Source organism: Lissotriton helveticus, chromosome 3_1 (genome assembly GCF_964261635.1).
Source record: "Lissotriton helveticus chromosome 3_1, aLisHel1.1, whole genome shotgun sequence".
NCBI lineage: Eukaryota > Metazoa > Chordata > Amphibia > Caudata > Salamandridae > Lissotriton > Lissotriton helveticus.
The window spans coordinates 557202701-557220239 of NC_136061.1; the positions used below are offsets into that span (position 1 = coordinate 557202701).

General features: G+C 44.6%; 1 protein-coding gene across 3 annotated transcripts in view; it reads right to left on the reverse strand.

The window, feature by feature from the left end:
• Window positions 1–17539, reverse strand: part of TBCCD1 (TBCC domain containing 1) — a 186138-nt gene that overhangs the window by 23638 nt on the left and 144961 nt on the right. The window contains exon 7 of one of the 3 annotated variants that reach the window (XR_013608679.1): window positions 8313–8493. Coding sequence is in view for 2 of the 3 variants with exons in the window: in XM_078680478.1 (XP_078536604.1) it covers window positions 8364–8493 (130 nt within the window). In the remaining variant the exon portion in view is untranslated. The remainder of the gene's footprint in view (window positions 1–8312; window positions 8494–17539) is intronic. The other 2 variants (XM_078680477.1, XM_078680478.1) reach the window with 2 other exon arrangements.

A 17539-nucleotide genomic window follows, 5' to 3' on the forward strand; every position in this document is an offset into this window, starting at 1 on the left:
CCCTCTCTTGAGGAATATCCAAAGGTGGTGGTCTTGTCTTTGGAGATGGTTGCGGTCTGGATGATGCTGGAGATTTCTCCGTAGTAGGGGCCGCTGGTGATTCAGGGAATCGTTTCTCGTAGTCCTCGATCAAGAATTGTAGATCGGTGACTATAGCTGCTGGAAGGCAGATCATAGGAGTTACTTGAGTCTGTACTTGAGTATGAACAGTTTCTTCCGTAAAAATGACGTCATCTCCATCCTCATCTGTGCTCTGGCATTTTACAATTAGATCCGATGGACTAGTAGCCTGATCGATTTGGTCATCTTCTGATTCATCATCTTGTAGCAGACAAGAGGGGGGTAATCTTTGTACCCTACTTGGAGATGTCAATTGTGGCGTAATAGGGTTTTTAGTGATCTTTTTTGATGGTATTAATTCAGATTTTTTCTATGGCGTCGACGATGTTGTCGTCGACGGCGCTGACATCGATAGTTTTTCAATAGTCGACGATGAGGTAGTCGACGGTTCCTTCGTCGGCGGTGTTGTCGTCGACTGTGTTTTCAGCGTCGACGGTCCAGTCGACGGTGCCTTCGTCGTCGACGGTGTGCTCGTCGACGGTGCCTTCGTCGTTGACTGTGATTTCGTCGTCGACGGTGATTTCGTCGTCGACGGTGTACTCGTCGACGATGTTTTTACCGTCTATGTCTTCGTCGACGGTGCTCCAGATGTCGATGGCGTCGACGGTGTAGGCGTCGACGGTTTTTGCCTCGCCGTCGACGCGGTCGTCGTCGTCGACGATGACGTCGACGGAACCTTGATCAACTTCGATTGCTGTTTTATAATTACAATCGATGACAGTGGCTTACCCGCCGTCGACGATTGAGTGGTCGTCGTCGTCGATGAAAAGGCTGACGACACCATTGTCGTCAACACCGTCGTCGTCGATGTAGAGACATATGTGGTTTTTCTTGAAGAAAACGTCGACGAACTCGTCGACGATGACTGCGTCGGCTTTCTGAAGGTGGAAACATCCTTCACAGACTTGACAGATTTTACCTCTGAAGACTTTGTGGCAGTCTTTTTAGGAGGAACGTTTGTAGGGCTAGGGGAAGCATCCCTTGGCCTCTTCAATTACAGTTTTGATGAAACTGAAGCCATTTCACTGCCCTCTGAGGACAGGACATCATCCTCTCTGGTTTTAAGTCTGTTCAACCAGAGGAGCAGTCTCCCTTCTCTGTCTTTAAGAGTCTTAGTAGAGAATGTTCTACAAATCCTACATTCTTTAGGAGAATGGTCAGGGTAAAGACAGTAGAGGCAAGTTTCATGCTTGTCATCGACGTGCAGTCTCTTCTTACCACAAGATGAACAGGCTCTGAACAGACCTTTCTTCTGCTGATCAGCCATTGTTGTTTGTTGAAGAAAATATCCAAACTTTATGAAGAAAAGAGATAAATCCAAGAAACCTGAGGAGAACTCAGGTGGAGACTCCCTAGCACAACGTGCGGTAGAAAATCTGAGAGACTGAGGCTCCTGGCAGGAAGGTTCTAGAGGGAGGTGGTAGCTGATTGGCTACCTTCAGGAATTTGGTCCTTTTTACAAAAGGACATGGATAGGCTACTAAGGCAAGGCCCTTAGGCCTACTTTTCTCTATGTATGTCTATAGGACATTACTTTTCTATGTACCGGGGACTCCCATCTCGACGACGGGGAATGATTCAGGCATGTGAATCTATGAAAGACACCCATAATACTGGATAAGAACATTTACAATGAGGCAGAATATTTGGAGCGTGTGGGTTTCTATTTAGTCAAGAGGACATGTTACCCAACGGATTGTATCTTTAGACAATGTATATTGGGACATATTTTAGGATAAAAAAACAGTTGTGACAAACAGGCAGGAGACCTAAAACTGACATTTAGAGTTAAGTGTAGGGCTTAACTCAGGGTTGCAGACATCATCATCAAAGGCTCTTCGAAGCAGTGAAGAAAAGCAAACCCCCTTGAATATGGTTCCAAAGAAGGAATTATTATTTACCTGTAATCCTAGTTCTTCTCTAGGGGATACTTAATCACTGAACTTTCCTAACAACCAGCGGGATACTGGAGCACTGTTATACAAAAATCCATAGTTTTCCATCCTTTTACGTTGCAGACTATGTTAAATGTTAAATGTCGTATACTTGTAAAGCGCACAGCTGCCCCAGCAAAGGGGCGTCCCGGCGCGTTATACCGCTGGGGAACCCGTCCTGGCTTTCCCTGTGGGATGGTCCCTACTGGGAGTCCCCAAGGTGGAGCCAGGCATCCCCGGCGTTGATGGGGCCGTTGTGGAGATTAGGCAAGCTAATGCCCAGAGTTGCCGAGTGGGACCCCAGGTTAGAGTAGGCACCGAGGCGAGAATTGTCGAGTCCGCTGACCCTGGTCCACGACCCTGCCGCGTCGGGAATTGAACCCTGGTCCCGGGCTGACTTCTGCTCCCGGGTCTGCCGCCTCTAACCAGTGAGCCACACCACTCCACTATGAAGCTACAGAGGCCCTATTTCTTCTCACCCTTCCTTAAAAAGGTTTGTGAAAGATTTTTGTCATGTTACTGAACATAATGACCTTTTTCTACAATTCAAAAAGAAAATAAGTGAAAATGACCAATTCAAACCTTTGCGATGTAATGTAATGTGGATTTGTAGAGCGTTGCTGGTCACGTGTGAGGGTATCCAGGTGCTGAGTATGTCAGAATAGGTGTGTGGTGAGGTTGCGCCTGAGTACAGCAATGGTCGCGGAAGAACAAGAAAAATAACTGGAAAGCCAGGAATTCAAGAAGTGAGGAGATGGAGGAGGCCCTGATGTGTTGGAGTTTGTCATTCCAGGAGTTGGCAACTTGGCAGGCGAATGATCAACCTCCTGTTCTGCTTCTGTGGATGCGGGGTGTGTGCAGGTGAGAGTGATGCTGTGCAAAGTTGTCTAGTGGGTTGGTGGAAAGGAAGCCGGTGATTGATGTATGCGGGTCCTGTGTTGTGTAGTGACTTGAATGCGTGTGAGAGGTTTGAACTGGATGAGGTTTTGGATGGGGAACCAGTGGAGCTCTCTGGGAATGGTGTGGGTGTGGCGCAGGAGGTTGAGGACGAGTCTGGTAGCAGTGTTTTGGATGGTTTGAAGTCTGTGAAGAAAATGGGTTGTGATACGTAGAATGCATTGCTGTAGCCCAATCTGCTTGTGATTCGGACCTACGTGAAGATGATACATCTGGTTTCCAGTGGGAGCCACCTGAAGGTTTTACGTAACATATGGAAGCATTCGGAGGTGATGACGTTGACCTGGTAGTTTATGGTGTGGTTGGTGCCCAAGATGAGGCCTAGGTAATAGTGTAGTCAGTTCGAATTTGGGGGGGGGGGCACCAGGTGGAGTCACAAGGTGAGCTCTTATTCCTGAAGATCATCAGTTCAGTTTTGTGGGTGTTGAGCTTGAAGCAGTTATCGTCCATCGAACTAGCCACACTGTTGTCGTGGTGGTGACGGTGTCGTCTGAGAGGGAAAAAATGAGCTAGGTGTTTTCAGTGTAGGAGATGTTGATGATGATTCCATGGGAACTGATGATAGCCAGAGAAGTCATGTACATATTGGAAAGTTGGAGCTAAGTGTTGATCCCTGTGGGAATCCGCAGATGATGTCCTTGAGTTCTGATGTGAATGGGATAAGCCTGATTCATTGCCTTCTTCCAGAGAGGAAGGACGCTATCCATTTTAGTGCTAGTCCTTGTAGTCCCACTCTGTGTAGCCTGGTGATGAGCGTGTGGTGTGAGACTTCTAAAGGCTGTTATGTTACATGTATTTTTTTGCACTTTATCTCCTGTGAGGGGTATCCTGTCGCTCTAGCAGATGTGTGAGGCTAGCCTCAGAAAGGCATACTTAAAGAGCCAGGTCATCCGCTTCTTGTGGAATTCAAGTTATGAGGAGACGGCTCTAATGTGCTGCAGGAGCTCGTTCCAATCTTTATGAGCAATTTATGAAAAGGCAAGACCTCCTGATCTGCTTTTGTGTAGGAGTGGGATTAGTGCTAGTGGGAGTCCGGCAGAGTGGAGTTGTTTGTGCTGTGAAGTGCGAAGTGTATGTGGATGAAATGGGTACCCTTCTGTATTAGAGCTAGTGGAATTCCCTTAGGTAAGGTGTGGTATAGGCCAGGTGTGGAATACTGACCACTAATCTGGTTGCTGCGTTCTGAATGGTCTGGAGTCTTTTTGTGAATTGCCTGGTTATTCCTGCAAATAGGGTGTTCCCATAGATGAGTCTGCTGGTGATGAGGGATTGGATGACCATTTTCCTGATGTTGTTCAGTAACTACTTGAAGATCTCCTTCAACATCTTCGGGGGGTTGAAACAGGAAGATGTAAATACATTGACTTGAGCGGACATGTCCAGTTTGCGGTCTAGAACGATCCAAAGGTTTCTTGCTTCTGCTATGGGGATGGGAGCGGGTCCAAGATCTGTCGGCCACCAAGTGGAGTCCCACAATGAGCGATCCCTCCAGAAAAATCACCACTTCCGTCTAGTACGTGTTCAGCCTGAGGCATAGAATCAGTTGTGTGTTGTCTGTGCAGGTGAGGAGGTTGATGTTGTGAGCCCGATGACATCTGCCCGCAGAGTCATGTATATGTTAAAGAGGGTCAGGCTGAGCAAGGAGGCCTCCGCAAATGAGTTTCTGGATTACTGAGGAGTATGATGCATGTTGACGGCATGGGTTATTCTGCTGAAAAACGTGCTGATCCAATGGATGTTGAATCCTTGAATGTCCAAGTCATGGCGTCATTTGATCATAATGGGATGGGAGATGTCGTCGAAGGCTGTGGAGAGGTCTAGAAGGATGAGGGTGTCGAGGAACATCCAGATGTCATCTTTTGCTGTGATGAGGGCGGTCTCAGGACTGTGGTTTGGTGGAAGCCTGAATGCTTGGCGTTGAGAGGCTGGGTGTTGGCATGGTGGAAGCAGAGGCATCTGTTAACAGCTTTCTCCATGACCTTGGCTGGATATGGAAAGGTTTGATGGGGCCCCAGAGTGTATGGTCTTCATGATTGCAGTGGTTTCTTCCGCACCTATAGTATCCCCATGTGGTTATTTTGTTGTCTTTGTCCACCACCAGGAGACTTCTGGCAAAGTTCAAGGGGTTTGGTTGTGGGACAAAGTTGCTGTATATTGTTGTGATCTTGCTGCAGAAAAGTTCAGATAGATCATCGCACAGTGTTGAGTTGGGATGATGATGCTAGTGGCTGCTAAGGGTGTGGTGAAATCCTTAATAACATAAAGGCGGACTTGAATGTTTATTTTCCCACTTCCCTCTGGCTTTTTCTCCACCTCAGTTCTAGTTGTTTGAAGTGTCTTTTAGTCGTTCTGAGATCTTCTGTGTGCCAGCGGGCATATGATCTTGTTTTTGTTTCATGGCTTTGTTTGCAGGGGGGCCAGGGTATCCATGCAGGCAGTGATTAATTTGTTAACATTGTTGAAGTTGCATGCTAGCTGGCTCATGGGCTCCAATTGGATTATGGAGGGCGGAAACCTAATCCACCTCAGCTAAATTAACCAATGTTTGCGCGCTGGGGCAGTCATGGTGTTTCTTCTGAGAGGATGGATGGGTACTGTGAAAAGGACTATGGCGAGGTCTGTCTAGGTGAAGGACATGGGTGTGTTTCCTGTGATGCTATTGAAGAATATGAAAACTGGGTGTAGGATGTGTTCAGTGGCATGAGTAGGATCTGAGATGTGTTGGGTTAACCTAAGGTTGTCTAGGAGTGCAACTGAGTAGGGGTTGGTCTGGTGTTCTAGATGGAAATTGAGGCCTACCAGGAGGATGCATGTGCTGGAGTTGATGACTAATGGGGTGGCGAAGCCTACAATGCAGTTGGTGAAGTTGCCTTAGGGTCGGGAGAGGGGGATGGGGGTGGTAGGGAAGAAATTGAAGAAGTAGACCTGGGTTCCACTAAGGGTGATTTTGCAATTCAGTACTTCCAACTAGTCTGTTCGGATTATGCAGAGGCGTCCCGTGAAGATGAAGGCAATTCCTCCTATGGGTCAGAGTTAGAATTCTTGCCTTACGATCTCGAGGAGCAGGTAAGGGGGAGGTGGGTGAGTAGAGAGGGCAGGAAGTGAGTGCAGGATGGGGCACAGTGGCAGAACGTGACAGGGCATGAACAGCTGCACAAAGCGAGTGTCAAGACAAAAAGGGCAAAAAGAACCATAAAGCCAAAAGATGAAAACTACCAAAAGCAGGCAAAACAGGGGCATAAAGGAGAGGCAGAGGAAAGATAGTGACAAAGGTCACACAGAAAAACGAGCAAAAGCAGATAAACAGAGGCACAGAGCAAATTAAAAAAAACTGGCAAAAGCAGACGAAACAGGCACAGAGTAAATTAGAGGTGCAGAACAGTGGTAGCAAGTGAATGGTCACACAGAGAGAGTGAAGGGGATGGGGTGAGGGAGAAAGAGAGAGAGTCAGAAGCGAGGCGGGGTGCCTTGAATGCGGGAGCTGGGTCCAAAAGGGCATTGACCACTCAGAGGGCTGGTTGCAAAGAAGTTAAGGGGGAAAGGGTCTGGGACTGATATATATCTAACTCAGCTGTCTAAGACAGCTGGGTTAGAGAGGTTTAAAATGTGCTTGTCTGGCTGGCTGTCACAAGACAGCGGCTAAAGAGACATGCGCACATTTGGTGATATATGCAGCTTGCAGCTCATGGTGCGCAACAGAGGATCCTTCCGTTTTGCGGTCGGAAGAACATGAGCAACTGTAACTTTTGACTTGCCGAGGGATTGGATGATTGCGACCCGCCGCCTACACTACAGGGGATCGAGATGCTGCTGCCAATCGGCGGTCCAGGATTGCTCGGATAGGCGCTGGCACTGTCCTTACGCCTTCAGCCTTGGGACCTGTGAATTGGGTTAGCAGGAAGTTGGGGACCCAAGTTTGTTTTATTGTCAGTATTATCGCTAAGTTCACCTCCTGCAACGCCGTATGAACCAACACGCTGCATTATGGGGCATGCAGTCTTGACATTTGGCTGCTGTTACGTTTTGCAGGCTCAAACGGCGCAGGTGAGCCCTTCACCATTGGGAAAGGTGGAGCTTATTTAAAAGACTTGTCAGGTGACTCAGCATCTAACTGTGGCATTTGAAAAAGGCGCACAGCCGAAACGGGCCATGCTGTCCAGTTTTCTGAATAAAGCAACCATTCATACCCCGCTGTGTCCTCTGCTCTGCTCTTTTGGAGGAGAACGTTTGGTAATATATATATTACTCTAACTCAGCTGTCTGAAACAGCTGGGTTAGAGAGGTTTAAAAGGCGCATGTCTGGCTGGCTGTCACAAGACACTAGCTACAGAGGCATGCGCACTTTAAACTTCAGTACACAGCCCACCAATCTTCCCTGCTGCAGTATTAACCCGGTCCTGATACTCGGTTCAGGACGAATTGGTGAAAAATAAAATGGTAATAAATTAACTTTATTACGATTTTATTTTTCATCTCTGGGGCTTTTCTGGGGGCATTATTGCTAGTGGGGAGATGCACCTCTACTCTAATGGAGGTGCCGCTCCTGGATAAGGTCACACAATATTTTACCCTTCTGACACTGAAATGATAATGGTCTGATTTAAAAAGGTAAATGCCATTGTGAGGAAAGATGCTTTTGCTTCCCCGAGTAACTAATCGGAAGGTGAAAATCAATGCAATACCTCATGATTAGCGCAAAGGATTCAATAGGGGGGTCCCACAGCACAGGAAATTAATGTTCAAGTGGGTACCACTAAGAAAAGAGTAGAGGGTGTGACATTGCGGGCAGAGCTGCCGACTTTGGATCTAGAGAACCGGGTTCGCCTCAGCTCAATATTCTTTGATTTTGGGAAAATCACGTAATCTCCCCGTATACAAATGCGACCTTTTGTACATTAACGAAGTACATATACCATGGTGTCAAGTTCGTACTAAATAAAACTGCAGAAAAATAGAGCAGGCTTTGATGTGGAGGGTGTAATCCTAGTTATACTTTCTTGCAGTGAAACTGGAAAAAGAGGTAAAAATAACAAAAAAAGCAACATGCTTGACAAGGCTTCTCTGTAAATTACTTCTATTTCTGATTTCAGTAAACTCTATTTTTGTTCTTATTTTTTACGACAGGTGTACACTTTTTTAAAAAAAATGACACTCACTAGGAGCATCCAAAATTAATCCTTAAAGGGCTGTCAATATTTCAACAGACTGCTAACAGGTGGCCCTAAATGATGTCCCTGTACGAACATTTAATACTATACACAGTTAGAATAAAATGACAGAAAACCGAATTATGAAGCTTGCCTTTAGCCACTGTCAGTGGTTATCCATTTCTTACTTAAAAAATATTGCAGTCTATCCTGCTACCTGCTTGGAACCTGTAGCTGGCGGTACAAGACTATCCAGTTGCTGCCTGTTACCAGTTTTAATCAGCCATTCGTTAAACTTCATCTCTACTAGCGCCTGGAATTGTTTTCTTTGTTCCCTGAAACACATTAAAAATAATGCGGTCGAAATAAAGTTAATACTATTATAATCTGTAATGAATAATTAATCGATCATTACTAACATTGGTAGGAATATATTTAGTACAACAAAGAGTAAAAATTTAAAATATTCAAAGATACAAAGTCAATTTAAAGCCTATTAAAGAGCATAAACATAGCTAAACTTCTAGATTAATTCAACGCATATTACAATAACACTGCAGTAAAGTTATTAATCCACGTCTCAATGTTCATGGGAAGGATTGTTACGAGCGGGTCAAACTTGTTTTTATATATTGAAAAGATGTTAGTAATCTCCAAAAACGTACCGAAGCGAGAACAAATGGGGAGCGTTATTCACTGCTTAACTTCCAAACACATGGACCCTTGTATTGCTGCAGCATATGTACCTTTTCTGTGAGACAAAGCCTAAACCTGAATAGACCAAGGAGAGCACTTTGGTGAGCAGAGGAGCAGATCAAGGGGAGGAGCAGTGCCTGGTGCAAATGGGATAGCTGCACTAGCACATAGTGAAGGAATTCATCCACGAAATATGTTGATTAAATATAATTTATTGCGACAAGGCAAGTCACATACAGCTGAATCCCACAGTGCGACAGCATCAACTGATTCCCCTCGAGCTCTACATTCCACATGGAATTATTATGGACATTCTGTCATTAAAGCTGCCCTAACATAAGAATATAACACATCTTTCCCCCATTGAAATAAACGTAACTTGCTTGCATAACTAGTTTGTTCTCTATACTAGACGTGTAACCCAAAGAGATGTTTAGAAATAACACATTTTGATGTAATGATGGCACAATGCAATACAGATAAATTACAGTCCGTGAGAGTAAATCCTGACAGTTTTCTCGTCTAAAAAAGAATTTACATTATCATTTCTTCTGGATTTTTTTCTGTACTGCAAGAAACTAGTCTCCCAATGTTTCACGTCTCACTGCCCTCACGAATGACCGTGTTACCAAGAACTTCCTCTATTTTCTTGGCATTTGAAAATGTAGAATCTTCCTTCCTTACCATAGTTCCCAACTTCAGACGCACTGTAGTGGGGCTGAAGAAATAACACGAGGAAACAAGTAGTAGTTTTCAAGCATTAAGGAATGCTTTAATTCCAGCTATTGAACCCACGACAGAGAAAGACAGCAACCAGGCATATAAAGACCCAAAAGAGTCTTATATTCTAGAATACCTATCATGAGACCGCGAATCTCGGTACACAACTATTCCATAAAGTGATATTACATAAAAAGAAACACACCATTATATCATTAGTAAATACACTTACCACACGCACATACTGCCCCCTTCATGAACTTATGGGGACTTCCCTTCAATTTGACTGTGGCAATAATCAAACTGCTTCTCACGTACTTTTTATACTACGTCTCTCGCATCGTAGCCCTTGTCCATTCCACCTCTCATCCATACAGGATAAGCTATTGTTGCAGGTTTTCTACCTCGACGGAGCATGGAGGGAGATTCACCAGTTGCCAAATGTGGTGTGGGACTGTAATTCCACAACATGCTCCTCATCCTTCCATTGTAATGCATTCTCAGTGACCAACTGTAAACATTCTCCTAGTATTAAATATCTTAACTAAACCGTTTTCCCTGGGCAGTTTTACAATGACGTATGTTATGAGATTTCAGGAGCTCAGCTATTTTCTCTGAAACAAATTGCAGACCATTGTCCGTGACAATTTCCTGTGGAATACCTTATCTTGCAAACATTTGCCTACAAAAACAAGCATTGGAAATGCAATAGGTCTCGCATTAGGAAAGTTTGAGCTATTGGTCTTATAAATGACTTTTTTTTCATTTATGTGTTGTTTTTTAAAATATCTAAATTAATAGCTTTGTCATTTACAATGCCAATAGTTATAACTTTCGCAAATGTGACACCTATAGCATTTGTAATGCAACATGTTTTGTATTTACGTGACTTAGATGTATTGATATTACAAATAACAATGGCTTTTATCTTTTTTAAACATAAGGCGCACCAGCTAGTATAAAAAACAAGTGGTTGTTTGATTTGGGTGGGGGCAGCACATATAATGGCAGAGTGAGTGGTGGGGTGAAGAATTAACACAGACAATGGGAAGGTGAGCGGAAAGAAGGAAAACGAAAGAAGCAGCACAGGCTGGAAAAAAGAAAGAAGCAGCAGCAACACTGACACTGAGATAGAGGGAGGAAACGGGGGTCAGGCAGCATTTTTAAAGTGGACTTGACGAACACCGCGATTCCGTGGGAAATAATATCAGAGCAACGCTCACTGGATTAGCTACCCCTCAATCTGTAAACTGAAAAGAGATGTTAAACCCAAAAAGATGCAAAAAGTTGCAGACCAAAAGTCTGGACTAAGACTAGTTGATAATACCCCACCTGGAGCAGTTTAATCAAAGTTGGCCCATGATCCCCTCCCCCCCCACCCCCCTCCATTATGAATTCCTTCAGTGTTCGTTGTAATAGCGCAGATAATTATGGCCGCTTGGTATGCATGGGGAAGGCACCAGCACTTTGGGTGTCGTTTGTGTGAGTAAATGGGCACTTAAACTGAGCCGGAGATGGATTGGGGGAGGGGGGAGAGACGTGTGGAGGAGGAGGGTGTGAGGGAGAGGTATAGAGAGAGTGAGCGAGAGCGCCCTGCGATGGAGTTTACTGTCAGCCAGAGATGAAGGGGAGGGTAGGAGACATGATGAGAAGCAGAGACAGAGAGCCGCAGCGAGAGTAAAGAGTACATGGAGTTAATACTGTAAACAGGGATGGATGTGGGTGGGAGGGAGAGAGTGGCAGAGACAGCGAGAAAGCATTGGCATTTAAACTGTCAGCCCGGTGCAAGAAAAGACATACACAATGCGTGTGGATCAGGCACAGGGTGGGAGAATAGATGGGGATTGGAGAGGGGCGGGAGGAGAGTGAATGCAGCTTCACGGATATGGTGATCAATGGGAAACAACGCTTTTTAAAAACACGTTGCAAACACAACGCTCACATTACAATGTAACAAAAAAACAAGAAAGCCTTACAAAACAAATAATGTTTATTTTTTTACAAAACGCTTTTGAAAGTATCACCGACAACATAAACAAGCAAACAAGTAAAAGGCAGCGCTGGAAGGAAGGAGAAATGCGAGTCACGGCCGGAGGCCGGCCGTGAAAACAATGCAGCTCTCCTGAAACTGAAAGCACGGCCGGCCGGCCATGAAAGCCTTTGATGCCGCAGGGGGTGGAGCGGCACCAAGCTGGGCAACAGATGGCTGACGATTTGATGCTGTGCACGCGCATTTTAGGTCAATGCGCTTGCGCATTGACCTAAAAGCGCACGGGCACAGCACCAAATCGCCACAGTTAGTTAAACTTTGTTTAAAGCCCTATAGTCTCGCTTCTCTCAATGCGCATGCGCATTGATAGGTCACGAGACCCAACAATCACTACGTCAGATTTGATCTCATTGACAATGCAGACTTCCGGCCACTTAGGAAAACAGTCAACCAGGACTTTAGCAAACTTGCCTTTCAGTTCACTTTGACCAAAGGGACCACACGCATCCAATAAAAAACTTTCCCCATGCACCTTCAGGACATCTTTTGGGTACAATAGGCGTCTCTTTGATCACAAAAGATTTATAATTTTTCATGCATGCATCATAATCACTCACGTACCGTTCTATGTGCCTGTCCAATACGGACCGCCAGAAATCCATACGCGCTTTGTGCTTCATGGCAGTGACCCACATGCAACAACAAAATCAGTTTTTCTCTAATAGAATCAGGATATTGTCAATTCTGTCCATACCAATTTATATTTCTCAAGCAATACATAATTTTCCATTTCCACCTCCAAACACTGGACAAGTTGCTCCATACTTAGTTCAACTCTACATCAGCATTAAGAGCACAAATCCACTCATTTTCAGGGAAAGTTCCCTCCAACAGCAATCCAACTATCTACATTCTGCTGCTCCATGCATTCATCAGTAAATAGTTCAATTGGTACACATGATAGGCAATCTGCCTTAACATTTCTTGAACCAGGGACACAGTTCATTTTAAAAGCAAACTCTTGAAACCTAAATGGCCATTTCCCTATCTGAAGAGTGGCTCACCTTTCTCAAATCTTCCCTTTTTAGAGAGGCAACCTCATTGGTCTAGTTATAGCTGCAAAATGATGAACAAGCTTTGCATCGTACTCAGCCAGTCCAAGAAATGATTTAAGTTGATCTTTGTTCTTCAGAAGGGAAGAAAGCTGAATAGCTTCCAACAGTTTCAGTTTGGGCTAGATGCCCTCTGCCCAAATCACGTGGCCCAAGTGCCCAACCTCAGGCACCGCAAACTTGCATTTCTCAATACCCTAATATAAGAATACAACACATAGTACAAGAGGAGAGCAATGCAGGCAAACAAGCAAGGGGCCCGGAAGGCAAAGTGCAAAATGTGGTAAAGGAGAGTACAGAGGAAGAACGCACAGCGCAAAAAGAAACCGCAAGGTGAATACACACAGAGTAGGTATTAGCGGTGGACGAGCATCTGAAAGCTCGAGCCTGAATACTGGCTCTGGCTCGGCTCGAGGCCCTGTTAAAAACTCGAGACCATAACAAGCGAGCTTTCATGTGGCTTCTTCTTACCGCCATCGCTCTACCCTGATACACAAAGAGGTCAAAAACAAAACATTAAAATTTGAGGTAAAAGGAGAGATAAATGGATAACCTTTTAGTGGATGATTTGTCCAAAGGGAAGTCAGAATCCCTGAATTAATTGGTGCTTCCCCGCCCAACTCAATTGAGTAATCTTGTAGGCAAATATTTTATTTTACAGCTCTTCCCTTTTCTTCACTCTTGCAAATGGAAGCACCTCCAAGTTCGTGATTTTAGAATTCCAGGGGTACAAAACCTTATTGTATTTGATTTAATAGACTATAATGTTGCTCCAGCACGTGACAACTGTCTTGCTTCGTATTTCATTAATGGCACTCTTACCATGGTGGGAGGCAGAGGCAAAATGGTTTTAAGTTCACGATTAAAAATATTACTTTTAATAGGTGCTTCTCAGTGCAGTGAGGTAATGTTACGTATTAATGTTAGAGCTTCCACATGTTAAGGAAATACACTTTTTGACATATTTCATATATTATGTTTGTTACATGATTTACATGGCAAACATTTTCAAGACTCGGATTGCTCACAAGCTTAAGAGCCAAGCAAGTCTCTTGGCTCGGCTCACATCGTTAATGTGCTTTCTCGCCCACCTCTAGTATGCCGGAGGCGAATGGACAAAGGAGTCTGATTTATAAAATGAGTCCACTTGCACATACACATGGTAGGGGCATAACACTGGCCCTTTTTGGTGTAGATAGCCAACCTCCATGTAGGCCACATTTAGCTCAAGTGCTATAAATATCTGTAATTAATGGGAGTCTCAGGGGCACCTCCCCAAATTTTGCAATGGGGAGGAGGGGCAATCATTTTAATTTACAGCACTGGTGGTACATGCACTCCGTTCCCACCTCTGGACAGCCCCGAGCCTCACTGTCCGTGTCATTCGGACCAAAGAGTACATGTGAGGACGAGGAATATGAGAAACTGCCCGGGAGACGCATACATTTCCACACACAGACTCTGACTCACACCCACCCACTCACGGAAGACCTAACAGAGCCACACAATGGCAGCCTGAAAACAGCAGCAGAAAGAATGAAGAAGATAAGCCATACGAGATCCGTAAAAGATTTGTTAAAAGTACTGTAAGGAGAGTGCAGCTGCACAAGTGTGCACATAGCCCTGTGCAAGGGGAGAGCGGCCCAGCGATAGCCCAAGTGGAGAGCAGCATAGGATTGAGGAAGCTAGTGTCAAGAGCAGTTCTGGGCGAGCACAAGGGGAGGGAATAGAGAGGGGTAGGAGGGAAATGGTGCAGTAATAATTGCAAAATGCGGTAGCTAGGGTACGGACAAGCCTACCTAAATGTATTTCTGGACAAAATGAATTTGGAAAGCTCCACTGGCTGCCAATCAGGCAACGTGTTACATTTAAATCTCACTGTACAGCCTTCAAGGCTCTGCATGACTGTGGACCAGTCCATCTCAGGCAGTGTTTTAGATGGTACACTCCCAACAGAACAAAGTAACACAGGATACAGTGGGATCCAGATAGCAGTGAAGAAGGCAGGTGTAAAAGCGGGCTCGGCTCAACTACTGCACTACCAAGAGGGCGCCTGATGCTTTCCTTTCATGCTGCACCTCTCAGTTGCGAAATCCTAAAAACCAACACACAATTACCACCATGCTGCCAGTAGGCCTACCCTACTACTTCTTTTGAGGCTGTAATTACGTAAAGGTTAATTCTTCATACTAACTCCAACTAAAAATATTTAACTTTAGGTTGTTAATTATCCCTCAGACATTACATAATGTAAAACAGACTAGGGACACCGTTAAGTAAAAATCACGGACAATACCATAGGGTGTTGTCTTTACAGAGGCTGCACAATTGTTTTTATGACTCGCTTAACTGCCTGAACCATGCACAGGATTCAACTGTGTGAGCTCAAAAAAACACTTTTGTCAGATGGGTTTCTGAAAAGATTATTTCTTTCAACCATATTGCAATGCTTAATGTTTTGCTACTAAGGAAACAACCCTGTATAAATAAAAATTATTGAATATAAAATCAGTATTCATACACTGCTTACTTGGTTGGCAAAGTCTTTGATCTTTTGTTGGAAGTGAATGGCTGCTGTTAAAGAAATGTATCATTGTACGACACATTTTAAATTAAAAGAAGTAAATAAGCCCATCGTAGCTGTAGCATTCTCCCCAGCACAGGAACATGCAAATGAATTATGCCACACGGGAGCTGTGGTCAAGCATTACTTAATTCTTCTGCATACACTCACGTACTGCACATTACATCATCCTTCCCATTACCCACACCCCAACTCCCCCCTTATTACGTATTTCCTCTTCAGAGTCTGCCCAGAACCACGAGGGTCCTAGTGAGCATATCAGCAATATGCTACATCTCCCCCTTTGTTAAATAAATAGTGGCAGAACTCACTAAAATAAAATTTTCTCGATTAGTCAGCCCGGTGCCCGGACTTATAGGCCGGCGCGGGTGATCCGAGGTCCATCCCGATCAGGCAATGGCGACGTAGGCTCCGAGTGCTTGAGCAGGACTTGCTTGTGGGGTCCCAACACGCGTGGTTTCAGGACTCCACAAGTGTTGTGGTAGGTGTTTAAAATGTGATGTGTCCCGAGTGATGGACTGTCAAGGACGATGTGCTGTCATTATATGTCTCTTGCACGACACAACCTGTAAAGGAGGAGCGGCATAAGGTATGTCTGTTTTCCATCTTCGTCTCTGCTTAACCGGTACCCAGTATCCTTTAATAAAAACTGTCTCATTGGCATTGTGACGCTGATATACATCTGTTTTCCTTTTCCGAGATTCAGTTGCTTTGGTGTCTCAAACTTTGTTGTTCTGCCCTCACAGCCATTAGCCTTTTCTCTAGACCAGAGGTCTTCAAACTTTTGTAGGTTGAGCCCCCCCCAGCTGAATTTTTTTAGATGTTGGGCCCCCCACCACTTGACGGAAACTTCTACACTACATAATCGACCGCAACGCGCATATCAAAGGCCATATCTGGCAAATAATGTTCAACACAATATGTGTTTAGTAAACTGCAGGTTTGTGAGTGGGTGTGGTGAAATGACAGAGGCTTATTACACAGCTCAAAACACAATTTTCCAAGATAAAATGTGCGCGAATTGTTTTTACTAGGATGCCTTGTTTTACTCATGAGATAAATTAATAATAACACAACCAACATAAATGTGACAGGTGTGCCAGTTTTTAGCCACATACACTGTCAATCTGTGGATGGATTTTTGCTACTGCCATCCTCAGGTTGTGCTCCACATCCAGTCTTGAACGGTACTTAGTCTTTATTACCGCAAGTGCTGAGAACCCAATCTCATATAAATAGGACAAGCTGAAAGGCAAGACAATTTTGATAGCAGTTTTTTCTCAAAGCTGAATATTCTGCAGACATTTTCAGCCAAAACAGTGACTGTAAGGGAGACAGTGTTATCAGATTTTTCGAGCACTCGCTAGCTCAGGGTTGGTACACGAGAAACAATTCTTCTCTAGAAACCATTGACAAACGTTTTAGGCAGCATTATAATGGGATAATTGCCCACCAACCAGATATGAATCCGAAGACAAAGGTGAAAGTCCATAGAGAGGGTGTTGAATGAACACCTAACTGATAAATCCTTAGTGGTAAGATAAGTTGCTTGCCTGAAGCAGTGGGGGTTTAGGACACGTCGGGAGTATGTTTAAAAAAAATAGAACTGATAATAAATTAATGATGTTGACTATTTTACTTCAGAGCAATGTTGTCTGACAGACTTTGTGGTGGCAGGGACATGTTAAGTATTTTAGGTGCCCTGGGCCAATACTATTTTGGGGGCCCCTGTTCAGAACAGCTTTGAGATTAAATTATTCACTTTCAGCTCTGCCGTACCAGGCTACTAACGGTGCACAGGAGCTATGGTCGGCCCAGGCATTACCATACTTCCGGTTGCACTAGCGGAAGCAGTAGTAGCGTTCTAGACTGCCTTCGCCCTCTCCCTATTTAATCGGGAGGAAGGCGCAGACGCGCGCAGCGGCGTGCCGAAGGCGCGCCAAAGGCAAGCCCGTCTGCGCCAGAACGCTGCCAGTCCATTATCGTCTTTTTCAGGTACCTTCATCTTTGTCCTAAGTCTCTTCCAAAACCAATATTAATATGTCCATCCTTAGGTATACCAGCAAAGAATTGAAAGATTTAAATTCCCCCTATATTACACTTTCCGATGCACTATCGGCTGAAATCGATAGGTCTCCATATATCTCTTGCCTAGCCCCTTCTTTTGACCAGATTGCATTTACGGCCTCCTCTTGTCCTATCCCGCCTAGTGGGGTTTCTAACAAACGCACTGCCATCTATTTTAATGCTCGTTCTATCTCCAAACACACATTGGAAAT